This window comes from Oncorhynchus nerka, unplaced genomic scaffold, assembly GCF_034236695.1.
Source record: "Oncorhynchus nerka isolate Pitt River unplaced genomic scaffold, Oner_Uvic_2.0 unplaced_scaffold_2346, whole genome shotgun sequence".
Taxonomy (NCBI): Eukaryota; Metazoa; Chordata; class Actinopteri; order Salmoniformes; family Salmonidae; genus Oncorhynchus; species Oncorhynchus nerka.
In genome coordinates, this window is record NW_027038949.1 from 1 (window position 1) to 16,597 (window position 16,597).

Below are 16,597 nucleotides of genomic sequence, written 5' to 3' on the forward strand. Positions count from 1 at the left end.
TTGAGCAGGCTGCGTTGACGTGACAAGGCCTTTCGGTTACCCCTTGAAGCTGACACCTGTTCCAGAGGATCTGTAAGGCCAGAGGAAGAGAGCCTTCAGAAGTACCACGAGTTGGACAGCAGAGTGAAGGAAAAGCAGCCAACAAGTGCTCAGCATATGTGGGAACTCCTTCAAGACTGTTGGAAAAGCATTCCAGGTGAAGCTGGTTGAGAGAATGCCAAGAGTATGCAAAGCTGCCATCAAGGCAAAGGGTGGCTACTTTGAAGAATATAAAATACATTTTGATTTGTTACACACTTTTTTGGTTGCTACATGATTCCATATGTGTTATTTCATGGTTTGATGTCTTCACTATTATTCTACAATGTAGAAAATAGTAAAAATAAAGAACAACCCTTGAATGAGTAGGTGTCCATAACTATAAAAAAATACAAATCATATTTTTGGCCTATATCACCCAGCCCTAGGTTAGGTTCTGTTTGGCCCAGGCTATATCACCCAGCCCTAGGTTAGGTTCTGTTTGGCCCAGGCTATATCACCCAGCCCTAGGTTAGGTTCTGTTTGGCCCAGGCTATATCACCCAGCCCTAGATTAGGTTCTGTTTGGCCCAGGCTATATCACCCAGCCCTAGATTAGGTTCTGTTTGGCCCAGGCTATATCACCCAGCCCTAGATTAGGTTCTGTTTGGCCCAGGCTATATCACCCAGCCCTAGATTAGGTTCTGTTTGGCCCAGGCTATATCACCCAGCCCTAGATTAGGTTCTGTTTGGCCCAGGCTATATCACCCAGCCCTAGATTAGGTTCTGTTTGGCCCAGGCTATATCACCCAGCCCTAGGTTAGGTTCTGTTTGGCCCAGGCTATATCACCCAGCCCTAGATTAGGTTCTGTTTGGCCCAGGCTATATCACCCAGCCCTAGGTTAGGTTCTGTTTGGCCCAGACTATATCACCCAGCCCTAGGTTAGGTTCTGTTTGGCCCAGACTATATCACCCAGCCCTAGATTAGGTTCTGTTTGGCCCAGGCTATATCACCCAGCCCTAGATTAGGTTCTGTTTGGCCCAGGCTATCTGCAGCCTAGGTGGAGTTCTGTTTGGCCCAGGCCCATATCACACCCAGCCTAGATTAGGTTCTGTTTGGCCCAGGCTATATCACCCAGCCTAGATTAGGTTCTGATTTGGCCCAGACTATATCACCCAGCCTAGATTGGGTTCTGTTTGGCCAGGCTATATCACCTAGCCCTAGATTAGGTTCTGTTTGGCCCAGGCTATATCACCCAGCCCTAGATTAGGTTCTGTTTGGCCCAGGCTATATAACCCAGCCCTAGATTAGGTTCTGTTTGGCCCAGGCTATATCACCCAGCCCTAGATTAGGTTCTGTTTGGCCCAGGCTATATCACCCAGCCCTAGATTAGGTTCTGTTTGGCCCAGGCTATATCACCCAGTCCTAGATTAGGTTCTGTTCACCTGTTTGGCCCAGGCTATATCACCCGGCCCTAGATTAGGTTCTGTTTGGCCCAGGCTATATCACCCAGCCTAGATTAGGTTCTGGTATTTGGCCCAGGCTATATCACCCCAGCCCTAGATTAGGTTCTGTTTGGCCCAGGCTATATCACCCGGCCCTAGATTAGGTTCTGTTTGGCCAGGCCTGTCGCCCAGCCCTAGATTAGGTTCTGCTTTGCCCAGGCTATATCACCCAGCCTAGATTAGGTTCTGTTTGTGCAGGCTATATCACCCCAGCCTAGATTAGGTTCTGTTTGGCCCAGGCTATATCACCCGCCCTCGATTAGGTTCTGTTTGGCCCAGGCTATATCACCCAGCCCTAGATTAGGTTCTGTTTGGCCCAGGCTAGCCCTAGATTAGGTTCTGTTTGGCCCAGGCTATATCTTGACCTAGATTAGGTTCTGTTCACCTGTTTGGTCCAGTCCTGGAAAAAGAAACCCCTAAACCCTGCAGAACCATCTTCAACCCTCGTCTCTCTGCCAGTTGTTAATTAGCTCAAAATAGGCTCAATGTTGTTGCTTCTGTAGTGAGAGCACAATATGGAGGTAATGTGGTCCTTTGTAAACAGCAGTCTGAGTTCCCATCATTACCATGCCTGTTCAGGAATATCTCTGCCTGACAGGTCACTGCATTTTCAAGGTGGACCAAAGTTACGGATTTCAAAAAGGAGAGCACTTCTCGGGCCCACTTGGACTCTATAATAAGATTTGGTAATATTTCCCAGACACCACCACTCTCATCCTGCTCTCAGCAGGCGTACAGCTGTACCCAGATAGCTGCTTGGATGACTCACTGCGTTTCAGTGGAACACCCACCTTGAAATCCACTACAAAACAATCTGTCAACAATGATATATTAGCCTGGGAAACAGAGCACTAGGACAAGACAACGATACATTGGCCTGGGAAACAGAGCACTGCACTGAGGTCCACGGTTTAGGTTAGACAAGACAACGATATATTACCCTGGGAAACAGAGCACTGCCGAGGTCCACGGTTTAGGTTAGGACAAGACCATATATTACCCTGGGAAACAGAGCACTGAGGTCACGGTTTAGGTTAGGACAAGACAATATAGACCCACTGCACTGAGGTCCACGGTTTAGGTTAGGACAAGACCATATATTAGCCTGGGAAACAGCACTGAGGTCCACGGTTTAGGTTAGGACAAGACAATATATTAGCCTGGGAAACAGAGCACTGCACTGTGAGGTCCACGGTTTAGGTTAGGACAAGACAATATATTAGCCTGGGAAACAGAGCACTGCACTGTGAGGTCCACGGTTTAGGTTAGACAAGACCATATATTAGCCTGGAAACAGAGCACTGAGGTCCGCGGTTTAGGTTAGGACAAGACAATATATTAGCCTGGGAAACACTGAGCACTGAGACAATATATTAGTCAGAGCACTGCACAGTCCCACAGTTTAGGTTAGGACCATATATTAGACAGCACTGATATTAGGACAAGACAATATATATTAGCCTGGGAACAGAGCACTGAGGTCCACGGTTTAGGTTAGGACAAGACAACGATATATTAGCCTGGGAAACAGAGCACTGAGGTCCACGGTTTAGGTTAGGACAAGACAACGATATATTAGCCTGGGAAACAGAGCACTGAGGTCCACGGTTTAGGTTAGGACAAGACAATATATTAGCCTGGGAAACAGAGTACTACACTGTGAGGTCCACGGTTTAGGTTAGGACAAGACAATATATTAGCCTGTGAAACAGCACTACACTGAGGTCCACGGTTTAGGTTAGGACAAGACAGCGATATATTACCCTGGGAAACAGAGCACTGTGAGGTCCACGGTTTAGGTTAGGACAAGACAACGATATATTAGCCTGGGAAACAGAGTACTACACTGTGAGGTCCACGGTTTAGGTTAGGACAAGATGAGGGCTGGAGTATGTCAATTCGGGAAATAAAAGTTAACAGGCAATTGAATTTCAAATTATTTCCTGAATTCTATTCAAATGAAATGGGGCCAGGGTTGAGAAACAGAGTGGATGAAGCCTGTGTCTCAGAGTACCATCGTGTTCTGCGGGGCAGTAATATAGTGGAATCAGAACGTGGAAACCACTAGGTAATACACAGATCTCTGCTCAACATAGAACCACAAGGTTATCGGTCTCTCTGGTAGAGCCGAACCAAACATAGTTGACTACAAAATACAAAGTGGCCAGTGTGTCTTTGCCAAGCAACGTATAAAAAGGATGGTTATTTGCATTACAATATAAAACACAGAAGGCTAGAGGCCTCTTTCACAATCACACTACAACTGATTCCAGAGGTCGACCCAAAACAACGTCGTCGAAAGAGAGGGTGCCGGAGCGGTCTTCTAGTGAGGCTTTGGCGGCACGCACACCACCCAACCGCTTCCCAGTATATATTACTCGCTAATATCCAGTCGCTAGTTTTTTTTTTAAAGTCAACGAAATCAGGACAAGAGTTGCTTTCCAAAGACATATCCTGGATTGTAACATACTCTCTTTCACGGAGACGTGGCTAGCTGGGGACATGCTGTCGGAGTCCGTACAGCCAACGGGGTTTTCAGTGCATCACGCCGACAGGAACAAACAGCTCTCCGGTAAGAAAAAGGGGGTGGGGGTGTATGATTTATGATTAACAACTCATGGTGTAATTGTAACAACATACAAAAAGGACTTGAGTTCTTGTTCACCTGACCTAGAATTCCTCAAAATAAAATGGCGACCGTATCATCTCCCAAGAGATCTCTCCTCGGTTATAGTTTCCAGTGTATATACACGGCTGTCTCTATGCAAACAGGAAACCATATATCCTGAGGCTGTATTTATTGTAGCTGGGGATTTTAAACAAAGCTACATTTGAGAACAAGGCTTCCCAAATTCTATCAGCATATCGATCGCAGTACATGAGCGAGTAACACGCTCGACCACTGCTACTCTAACGTCCGCGATGCGTACAACAACGCCCTTCTCCCGCCCTCCTTTGGGCAAATCTGACCATGACTCCATCTTGTTGCTCTCCTCCTAAAGGCAGAAACTAAAACAGGATGCGCCCGTGCTTAGGTCTATCCAACGATGGTCTGACCAAATCGGATTCCAAACTCGGATTCCAAACTCGGATTCCAAACTCGGATTCCAAACTCGGATAGTTTTGATCACGTGGACTGGGATATGTTTCCGGGTAGTAGCCTCAGACAATAACATTGACGTATACGCCGACTCAGTGAGTGAGTTTATAAGGAAGTGTATAGGAGATGTTGTACCCACTGGGACTTAAAACCTTCCCTAACCAGAAACAGTTTGATTGATGGCAGCATTCACGCAAAACTGGAAAGCACGTACCACCGCATTTAATCATGGCTAGGCGACTGTAAACATGGCCGAATACAAACAGCGCAGGGAGGGGAGGGACCTCTATTACAGACCACGTCACCGTGCCGGGGAGGGACCTCTATTACAGACCGCGTCACCGTGCCGGGGAGGGACCTCTCTACTACAGACCGCGTCACCGTGCCGGGGAGGGGAGGGACCTCTCTACTACAGACCGCGTCACCGTGCCGGGGAGGGGAGGGACCTCTCTACTACAGACCGCGTCACCGTGCCGGGGAGGGACCTCTCTACTACAGACCGCGTCACCGTGCCGGGAGGGACCTCTCTACTACAGACCGCGTCACCGTGCCGGGGAGGGGAGGGACCTCTCCAGGGGACCGTGCCGGGGAGGGAGGGACCTCTCTACTACAGACCGCGTCACCGTGCCGGGGAGGGAGGGACCTCTACTACAGACCGCGTCACCGTGCCGGGGGGGAGGGACCTCTATTACAGACCGCGTCACCGTGCCGGGGAGGGGAGGGACCTCTCTACTACAGACCGCGTCACCGTGCCGGGGAGGGACCTCTCTACTACAGACCGCGTCACCGTGCCGGGGAGGGGAGGGACCTCTCTACTACAGACCGCGTCACCGTGCCGGGGAGGGACCTCTCTACTACAGACCGCGTCACCGTGCCGGGGAGGAGGGACCCTCTACTACAGACCGCGTCACCGTGCCGGGAGGGGAGGGACCTCTCTACTACAGACCGCGTCACCGTGCCGGGAGGGGGAGGGGAGGGACCTCTACTACAGACCGCGTCACCGTGCCGGGAGGAGGGACCCTCTACTACAGACCGCGTCACCGTGCCGGGGAGTCACCGTGCGGGAGGGACCTCTACTACAGACCGCGTCACCGTGCCGGGAGGGAGGGACCTCTCTACTACAGACCGCGTCACCGTGCCGGGAGGGGAGGGACCTCTCTACTACAGACCGCGTCACCGTGCCGGGAGGGGCCGGAGGGGAGGGACCTCTACTACAGACCGCGTCACCGTGCCGGGGAGGGGAGGGACTCTCTACTACAGACCGCGTCACCGTGCCGGGGAGGGACCTCTCTACTACAGACCGCGTCACCGTGCCGGGGAGGGACCTCTCTACTACAGACCGCGTCACCGTGCCGGGGAGGGGAGGGACCTCTACTACAGACCGCGTCACCGTGCCGGGAGGGACTCTCTACTACAGACCGCGTCACCGTGCCGGGGAGGGGAGGGACCTCTCTACTACAGACCGCGTCACCGTGCCGGGGGGAGGGACCTCTCTACTACAGACCGCGTCACCGTGCCGGGGAGGGGAGGGACCTCTCTACTACAGACCGCGTCACCGTGCCGGGGAGGGGAGGGACCTCTACTACAGACCGCGTCACCGTGCCGGGGAGGGGAGGGACCTCTACTACAGACCGCGTCACCGTGCCGGGGAGGGACCTCTATTACAGACCGCGTCACCGTGCCGGGGAGGGACCTCTATTACAGACCGCGTCACCGTGCCGGGGAGGGACCTCTATTACAGACCGCGTCACCGTGCCGGGGAGGGGAGGGACCTCTACTACAGACCGCGTCACCGTGCCGGGGAGGGACCTCTCTACTACAGACCGCGTCACCGTGCCGGGGGGAGGGACCTCTACTACAGACCGCGTCACCGTGCCGGGGAGGGGAGGGACCTCTCTACTACAGACCGCGTCACCGTGCCGGGGAGGGACCTCTCTACTACAGACCGCGTCACCGTGCCGGGGAGGGGAGGGGAGGGACCTCTACTACAGACCGCGCCACCGTCGGGGAGGGGAGGGACCGTGCCGCGTCACCGGGGAGGGACCTCTACTACAGACCGCGTCACCGTGCCGGGGGAGGGACCTCTACTACAGACCGCGTCACCGTGCCGGGGGGGGAGGGACTCTCTACTACAGACCGCGTCACCGTGCCGGGAGGGGAGGGACCTCTATTACAGACCGCGTCACCGTGCCGGGGAGGGGGGAGGGACCTCTCTACTACAGACCGCGTCACCGTGCCGGGAGGGAGGGACCTCTACTACAGACCGCGTCACCGTGCCGGGAGGAGGGACCCTCTACTACAGACCGCGTCACCGTGCCGGGAGGGGGAGGGACCTCTCTACTACAGACGCGTCACCGTGCCGGGGACCGTGGGGAGGGACCTCTCTACTACAGACCGCGTCACCGTGCCGGGGGGAGGGACTCTCTACTACAGACCTCCCCGCGTCACCGTGCCGGGGAGGGGAGGGGAGGGACCTCTACTACAGACCGCGTCACCGTGCTACTACAGGGAGGGGAGGGGGAGGGACCTCTACTACAGACCGCGTCACCGTGCCGGGGAGGGGGAGGGACCTCTACTACAGACCGCGTCACCGTGCCGGGGAGGGACCTCTACTACAGGTCACCGTGCCGGGGGAGGGACCTCTACTACAGACCGCGTCACCGTGCCGGGGGAGGGGAGGGGAGGGACCTCTACTACAGACCCGCGTCACCGTGCCGGGGAGGGGAGGGGAGGGACCTCTCTACAGACCGCCACCGTGCCGGGGAGGGGAGGGACCTCTACTACAGACCGCGTCACCGTGCCGGGGGGGGGAGGGGAGGGACCTCTACTACAGACCGCGTCACCGTGCCGGGGAGGGGAGGGACCTCTACTACAGACCGCGTCACCGTGCCGGGGAGGGGAGGGGAGGGACCTCTACTACAGACCGCGTCACCGTGCCGGGGAGGGGAGGGACCTCTACTACAGACCGCGTCACCGTGCCGGGGAGGGGAGGGGAGGGACCTCTACTACAGACCGCGTCACCGTGCCGGGGAGGGGAGGGACCTCTACTACAGACCGCGTCACCGTGCCGGGGAGGGACCTCTACTACAGACCGCGTCACCGTGCCGGGGGGGGAGGGGGAGGGACCCTCTACACTCACCGTGCCGGGGGGAGGGACCTCTACTACAGACCGCGTCACCGTGCCGGGGAGGGACCTCTACTACAGACCGCGTCACCGTGCCGGGGAGGGGGAGGGACCTCTACTACAGACCGCGTCACCGTGCCGGGGAGGGACCTCTACTACAGACCGCGTCACCGTGCCGGGGAGGGGAGGGACCTCTACTACAGACCGCGTCACCGTGCCGGGGAGGGGAGGGACCTCTACTACAGACCGCGTCACCGTGCCGGGGAGGGGAGGGCACTCTACTACAGACCGCGTCACCGTGCCGGGGAGGGACCTCTACTACAGACCGCGTCACCGTGCCGAGGGGAGGGGAGGGACCTCTACTACAGACCGCGTCACCGTGCCGGGGAGGGACCTCTACTACAGACCGCGTCACCGTGCCGGGGAGGGACCTCTCTACTACAGACCGCGTCACCGTGAAGGGGAGGGACCTCTACTACAGACCGCGTCACCGTGAAGGGGAGGGACCTCTACTACAGACCGCGTCACCGTGCCGGGGAGGGACCTCTCTACTACAGACCGCGTCACCGTGCCGGGGAGGGGAGGGACCTCTCTACTACAGACCGCGTCACCGTGCCGGGAGGGGAGGGAGGGACCTCGGCCGGGGGGAGGGGAGGGACTACACAGACCGCGTCACCGTGCCGGGGGGGGAGGGACCTCTACTACAGACCGCGTCACCGTGCCGGGGAGGAGGGACCTCTACTACAGACCGCGTCACCGTGCCGGGGAGGAGGGACCTCTACTACAGACCGCGTCACCGTGCCGGGGAGGGGGGAGGAGGGACCTCTACTACAGACCGCGTCACCGTGCCGGGGAGGGGAGGGACCTCTACTACAGACCGCGTCACCGTGCCGGGGAGGGGAGGGACCTCTACTACAGACCGCGTCACCGTGCCGGGGAGGGGAGGGACCTCTACTACAGACCGCGTCACCGTGCCGGGGGGGGGAGGGACCTCTACTACAGACCGCGTCACCGTGCCGGGGAAGGGAGGGACCTCTACTACAGACCGCGTCACCGTGCCGGGGAGGGGAGGGACCTCTACTACAGACCGCGTCACCGTGCCGGGGAGGGGAGGGACCTCTCTACTGCAGACCAGGACCTCGTGCTGAGAGTGGACTTAAGCTATGCAATATGAGAAGGGTAGTAATATTTGGGTGAATGTAGTGGCTTCAATTCAATTCAAATCATTTAATTTCATTCTCTTTCCTTCATTTGTTCTTTTGACAGGATGCCAGGATGCCATCTCTGCCCCCTTTAAAAGCTAGGCAACCAGCTGGCCTTTCACAACAACAGGATGCCATCTCTACCCCCTTTAAAAGCAACCAGCTGGCCTTTCACAACAACAGGATGCCATCTCTTTAAAAGCAACCAGCTGGCCTTTCACAACAACAGGATGCCATCTCTACCCCCTTTAAAAGCAACCAGCTGGCCTTTCACAACAACAGGATGCCATCTCTACCCCCTTTAAAAGCAACCAGCTGGCCTTTCACAACAACAGGATGCCATCTCTTTAAAAGCAACCAGCTGGCCTTTCACAACAACAGGATGCCATCTCTACCCCCTTTAAAAGCAACCAGCTGGCCTTTCACAACAACAGGATGCCATCTCTACCCCCTTTAAAAGCAACCAGCTGGCCTTTCACAACAACAGGATGCCATCTCTACCCCCTTTAAAAGCAACCAGCTGGCCTTTCACAACAACAGGATGCCATCTCTACCCCCTTTAAAAGCAACCAGCTGGCCTTTCACAACAGGATGCCATCTCTGCCCCCTTGAAAAGCAACCAGCTGGCCTTTCACAACAAATTCATTCTAATTTAGCTCCAGTGCCACCAGCCTAAGTCAGCCAGCCAGCCAGCCAGCCAGTCAGCCAGTCATTCAGCCAGCCTGCCAGTCATTCAGCCAGCCTGCCAGTTACTACCTGGTACTCCCTGTATATAGCCAGGTTACTACCTGGTACTCCCTGTATATAGCCAGGTTACTACCTGGTACTCCCTGTATATAGCCAGGTTGCTACCTGTATATAGCCAGGTTACTACCTGTATATAGCCAGGTTACTCCCTGTATATAGCCAGGTTACTACCTGGTACTCCCTGTATATAGCCAGGTTACTACCTGGTACTCCCTGTATATAGCCAGGTTACTACCTGGTACTCCCTGTATATAGCCAGGTTACTACCTGGTACTCCCTGTATATAGCCAGGTTACTACCTGGTACTCCGGTATATAGCCAGGTTACTACCTGGTACTCCTGTATATAGCCAGGTTACTTCCTGTATATAGCCAGGTTACTACCTGGTACTCCTGTATATAGCCAGGTTACTACCTGGTACTCCCTGTATATAGCCAGGTTACTACCTGGTACTCCCTGTATATAGCCAGGTTACTACCTGGTACTCCCTGTATATAGCCAGGTTACTACCTGGTACTCCCTGTATATAGCCAGGTTACTACCTGGTACTTCCTGTATATAGCCAGGTTACTACCTGGTACTCCTGTATATAGCCAGGTTACTACCTGGTACTTCCTGTATATAGCCAGGTTACTACCTGGTACTCCCTGTATATAGCCAGGTTACTACCTGGTACTCCCTGTATATAGCCATGTTACTCCATGGTACTCCCTGTATATAGCCAGGTTACTACCTGGTACTCCCTGTATATAGCCAGGTTACTACCTGGTACTCCCTGTATATAGCCATGTTACTCCATGGTACTCCCTGTATATAGCCAGGTTACTACCTGGTACTCCCTGTATATAGCCATGTTACTCCATGGTACTCCCTGTATATAGCCAGGTTATTTTTAATCGTTATTCACGGTGTCACTATTTCCATTTTCTCTTGTTGGAAATGGACCCTGTAAGCATTTTACTGAGTCTCCACCCGTTGTTTACACCCGTTGTTGTTTACACCCGTTGTTGTTTACACCCGTTGTTGTTTACACCCGTTGTTGTTTACACCCGTTGTTGTTTACACCCGTTGTTTACAGGTGAAGCATGTGAAAAATACAATGGGAGTTGTTTAGAAATAGCATCCCTGTAACCAGGCAGGCAGTGCTGTGCCAGGACACATTTAGAGAGAGGTTTAACGACAGACAGATAAACTAGCAGCAGCTTGGCCCCTAGCAGGCCTATGATGCCCCGCCCCGCCCTCTGGCCCCTAGCAGGCCTATGACGCCCCTCCCCTGACGCCCCGCCCGGGGACGCCCTGCCCCCTGACGCCCCGCCCCTGACACCCCGCCCTGCCCCCTTACGCCCCTGCCCCCTGACACCCCGCCCCCCTGACGCCCTGCCCCTGCCCCAGGCCCTGCCCCCTGACGCCCCGCCCTGCCCCTGGCCCCGCCCCTGCCCCTGACGCTAGGCGCCAGCCCTCTGACACCCCGCCCCCTGACGCCCCGCCCCCTGACGCCCCTGCCCCCTGCCGCCCCGCCCCTGCCCCCTGACGCCCCGCCCTGCCCCCTGACGCCCCCCCTGCCCCCTGACGCCCCGCCCCCTGCCCCCTGACGCCCCCCCCCTGCCCCCTGACGCCCCGCCCTGCCCCCTGCCGCCCCGCCCTGCCCCCTGACGCCCCGCCCCTGACACCCCGCCCCCTGACACCCCGCCCTCTGACGCCCCCCCCTGACGCCCCCCCTGCCCCTGACGCCCCGCCCTGCCCCCTGACGCCCCGCCCTCTGACTCCTGACACCCCGCCCCCTGACGCCCCGCCCTCTGACGCCCTGCCCCTGACACCCCGCCCCTGACGCCCCGCCCCTTACCCCCTGACGCCCCGCCCTGCCCCCTGACGCCCCGCCCTGCCCCCTGACGCCCCCCCGCCCCTGCCCCTGGCCCCTAGCCCTGCCCCTGACGCCCCGCCCTGCCCCTGGCCCCTACCTGCCCCTGACGCCCCGCCCTGCCCCCTGACACCGCCCCTGCCCCCTGACCCCGCCCTGCCCCTGACACCCCGCCCTCTGGCCCCTAGCAGGCCTATATAAAGAACCTGTTTAATCTCAGCACATCCCGGTTAGGAGATGGAGGATTTTACACACTGGGCCTCTGATGTCCTGCCCTGCCCCCTGACGCCCCGCCCTGCCCCTGACCCCCCCGCCCCCTGCCCCTGACACCCCGCCCCCTGACGCCCCGCCCTGCCCCTGACGCCCGCCCTGCCCCTGACACCCCCGCCCTGCCCCCTGACACCGCCCCTGGCCCCTAGCAGGCCTATATAAAGAACCTGTTTAATCTCAACACATCCCGGTTAGGAGATGGAGGATTTTACACACTGGGCCTCTGACGCCCCGCCCCGCCCTCTGTGACCTTTAATTGCCTACAGTCTGTAAGCTGTTAGTGTCTTAATGACCATTCCACAGGTGCATGTTCATTAATTGTTTATGGTTCATTGAACAAGCATGGGAAACAGTGTTTAAACCCTTTACAATGAAGATCTGTGAAAAGTTTAGATTTTACGAATTATCTTTGACAGACAGGGTCCTGAAAAAGGGACATTTCTTCTTCTTTGTTTTGCAGAGTTTACTTTTGAAGCTCATCTCCTGAAGAACCTCTCGCTTTCCTTCTGTCACCACACTACCGAGGCTGTGGGACAGACCACACTACCGAGGCTGTGGGACAGACCACACTACCGAGGCTGTGGGACAGACCACACTACCGAGGCTGTGGGACAGACCACACTACCGAGGCTGTGGGACAGACCACACTACCGAGGCTGTGGGACAGACCACACTACCGAGGCTGTGGGACAGACCCACTACCGAGGCTGTGGGACAGACCACACTACCGAGGCTGTGGGACAGACCACACTACCGAGGCTGTGGGACAGACCCACTACCGAGGCTGTGGGACAGACCCAGAAACCATCTGTGTGGACAGACCACTCACCTGGTAGGCTGCCCCTGTGACAGAAACCCATTTATAAGAGGCTGCCCCCTGGCCCAGACCACACTACCGACAGGACTGTGGGACAGACCTGAGGGAAACCATCATGAGTGGAACAGGCTCGAGAGAGAGTGGATATCCAGTCTTCTGGTCCCAAGACCAGCGAGCAATCAGACTGTGCCACAAAAGAAAACACATTTATAAGAGAGAGAGAGAGAGAGTGGATATCCACATTTATGAGACAGAGAGAGACAGACAGAGACAGAGAGACAGACAGAGAGAGACAGAGACAGACAGAGAGAGACAGACAGACAGAGAGAGAGACAGACAGAGAGAGAGACAGACAGAGAGAGACAGACAGACAGAGAGACAGACAGAGAGACAGACAGACCAGAGACAGACAGACAGAGAGAGACAGAGACAGAGAGAGACAGAGGAGGGACAGAGAGAGAGAGAGGAGGGACACATATATAAACCTGGGTTTGTTACACAGACTCCCTCCTTCCCACAAGGACAGTTTTACAGGCGCCTCTTAATAACAGAAGGCTAAGCTGTGTTCCACTATATTTCACTTGTGAGTTCATGATACAGAGAGACGTTGCGTTATGCTAATGAGTGTCAGTTGACAGACAATTCTCCCGGATCGGGGAGGGTAGTTCAGAATTAGAGGCTCTCCACAGTGATTTCACAATCTGTCAGTTGATGGAGGGGTAGTTCAGAAGACAGAGGGCTCTCCACAGTGAAAGACACAATCTGTCAGTTGAGGAGGGCCCATAATTCTAGAGAGATTAAGGACAGACAGACAGAGATTTCAGACAGAGACAGATCCTTCACAATCTGACAGAAATGGGACAGATTTCACAGGCAAATGAGACAGGCGCCAGAGACGTCCCAAGATTCTGTCACACAAAGTACATAGGCAGGTGGGCAGAGCGCCAGAGACAGAGAGGATATCCCATGTATAAACCTGGGTTGTTCACAACCACAAAACTGTGGTTACAGCCCTCTTAATAACAAAGCTAAGCTGTGTTCCACACCCCTTCAATTAGTAGAGTTCATGAATATTTTTTGTCCGTTGCGTTATGCTAATGAGTGTCAGTTGATGACAATTCTGGCACCGGATCGGGGATTCCAAGGGCCACCTTCCTAAGAATAAGGGCTCTCCACAGTGATTTCACAATCTGTCCCAGTTGATGGAGGGGTAATTCTAAGAATTAAGGGCTCTCCACAGTGATTTCCTTCCCAATAAGGGAGCGCCACCTTCCCAAAAATTCTGTCACACAAAAGACATAGGCAGGTGGGCGGCGCCACCTTCCCATAACCACAAAACTGTGGTTATACGCCATACCTTGGACACCCCTTCAAATTAGACAGTCGGCTATTTGGCCACCTTCCCAATAAGGCACCGTCGTAGGACGCCACCTTCCCAATAAGACACGGGCGCCACCTTCCCAATAAGACACGGGCCGCCACCTTCCCAATAAGACACGGGCCGCCACCTTCCCAATAAGACACGGGCGCCACCTTCCCAATAAGACACGGGCGCCACCTTCCCAATAAGACACGGGGCGCCACCTTCCCCCAATAAGACACGGGGCGCCACCTTCCCAATAAGACACGGGGCGCCACCTTCCCAATAAGACACGGGGCGCCACCTTCCCAATAAGACACGGGCGCCACCTTCCCAATAAGACACGGGCCGCCACCTTCCCAATAAGACAGACCTTCCCATAAGACACGGGGGCGCCACCTTCCCAATAAGACACGGGCCGCCACCTTCCCAATAAGACACGGGGCGCCACCTTCCCAATAAGACACGGGCGCCACCTTCCCAATAAGACACGGGCGCCACCTTCCCAATAAGACACGGGCTGCCACCTTCCCAATAAGACACGGGCTGCCACCTTCCCAATAAGACACGGGGCTGCCACCTTCCCAATAAGACACGGGGCTGCCACCTTCCCAATAAGACACGGGGCTGCCACCTTCCCAATAAGACACGGGCTGCCACCTTCCCAATAAGACACGGGCTGCCACCTTCCCAATAAGACACGGGCTGCCACCTTCCCAATAAGACACGGGCTGCCACCTTCCCAATAAGACACGGGCTGCCACCTTCCCAATAAGACACGGGCTGCCACCTTCCCAATAAGACACGGGCTGCCACCTTCCCAATAAGACACGGGCTGCCACCTTCCCAATAAGACACGGGCTGCCACCTTCCCAATAAGACACGGGCTGCCACCTTCCCAATAAGACACAGGCTGCCACCTTCCCAATAAGACACAGGCTGCCACCTTCCCAATAAGACACAGGCTGCCACCTTCCCAATAAGACACAGGCTGCCACCTTCCCAATAAGACACAGGCTGCCACCTTCCCAATAAGACACAGGCTGCCACCTTCCCAATAAGACACAGGCTGCCACCTTCCCAATAAGACAGTTCATCACATTTCTGTGCCAGTCACCTGTAAGTGCTGTTATTCTGAACGTGGAAAAAGTCTACGAGCAACAACGACTCAACCGCAGAGTGGTAGGTCACACAAGCTCACAGAACGGGACAGCAGGGTGGTAGGACACACAAGCTCACAGAACAGGACCGCAGAGTGGTAGGTCACACAAGCTCACAGAACAGGACCGCAGAGTGGTAGGTCACACAAGCTCACAGAACAGGACCGCAGAGTGGTAGGTCACACAAGCTCACAGAACGGGACCGCAGAGTGGTAGGTCACACAAGCTCACAGAACAGGACCGCAGAGTGGTAGGTCACACAAGCTCACAGAACGGGACCGCAGAGTGGTAGGTCACACAAGCTCACAGAATGGGACCGCAGAGACAATAACTATTTGTCGGGAGCTTCAGTGAAATGGTTTCCATGGCGGAGCACAACGCCAAGCGTCGGCTGGATTGGTGTAAAACTCACCGTCACTGGACTCTGGAGAAGTGAAAAACGTTCTCTGGAGCGATGAATCACACTTCACCATCTGGCAGTCCAACTAACAAATCAGGGTTTGACAGATGCCAGTAGAACGCTACCTGCCCCAATGCATAGTGTCAACTGTAAAGTTTGGTGGAGGAGGAATAATGGTCTGGGGCTGTTTTTCATGGTTCAGGCCCCTTAGTTCCAGTGAAGGGAAATCTTAACGCTACAGCATACAATTACATTCTAGATGATTCTGTGCTTCCAACTTTGTGGCAACAGTTTGGGGAAAGGCCCTTTCCTATTTCAGCATGACAATGCCCCCGTGCACAAAGCGAGGTCCATACAGAAATGGTTTGTCGAGAACAGTGTGGAAGAACTTGACTGGCCTGCACAGAGCCCTGACCTCTACCCCATCCAACACCTTTAGGATGAATTATATAACGCAGACTGCGAGCCAGGCCTAATTGCCCAACCTCACTAATGCTCTTGTGGCTTAATGGAAACAAGTCCCTGCAGCACACAGCAATGTTCCAACATCTAGTGGAAAGCAACTCCAAATGAATGCCCATGATTTTGGAATATGATGTTCGACGAGCGGGTGTCCACATGCTAACTAAACTACATAGCCAAAAGTCTCTATGAATGGGTTAGATCCCACCCACATGAGGGCTAAAGCGAGCATAGCGGAATACAAGTACTAGTTAAAACATACTGTTACAGGGACTCGCTCACCGGCCAAAAAAAAACACACGGTAGTTAGTTGTTGCAACCGTCCGTTCACGTCCGACACCGAAGTAATGAAACAGGCAGGTTTGTGAGGCTCGAACCCTCAACCTTCTGGTCCTGAGCCCAGCGTGTCATCAACAGTACCACAAAAAAAAACATACCGGCACTTAAAGTCGATACAATTACAACAATTATTACCTGGACGTTGGACACTTTCTCCCAAATAAAAATTCCAGACAGCACAGAACAATATTTAGGAGCATATGCCTCCTCAAAATGGTAGCACAGTAGAGTCATG

At 55.1% G+C, this 16,597-nt stretch overlaps 1 protein-coding gene across 1 annotated transcript; it reads right to left on the reverse strand.

Moving 5' to 3' along the window:
* Nucleotides 1-10,915: 10,915 nt before the first annotated feature.
* LOC135567224 (spidroin-1-like) lies at nt 10,916-15,634 on the reverse strand. The gene is made up of 3 exons (XM_065014643.1): nt 15,574-15,634; nt 11,540-11,747; nt 10,916-11,462 (listed from the first exon to the last, which is right to left on the reverse strand). The coding sequence occupies exons 1-3, from the start codon at nt 15,632-15,634 to the stop codon at nt 10,916-10,918; spliced, it is 816 nt and encodes a 271-aa protein (XP_064870715.1).
* Nucleotides 15,635-16,597: the final 963 nt, after the last annotated feature.

Coding starts and splice junctions, on each gene's coding strand:
- LOC135567224 (XM_065014643.1), bottom strand. CDS start 15,634: ATGGTGAAGTGTGATTCATCGCTCCAGAGAACGTTTTTCACTTCTCCA. Junction 11,748..15,573: donor TTCTCCAGAGTCCAGTGACG/GTGAGTTTTACA, acceptor TTCTTTATATAG/GCCTGCTAGGGGCCAGAGGG. Junction 11,463..11,539: donor GCAGGGCGGGGCGTCAGGGG/GTAAGGGGCGGG, acceptor GCGGGGTGTCAG/GAGTCAGAGGGCGGGGCGTC.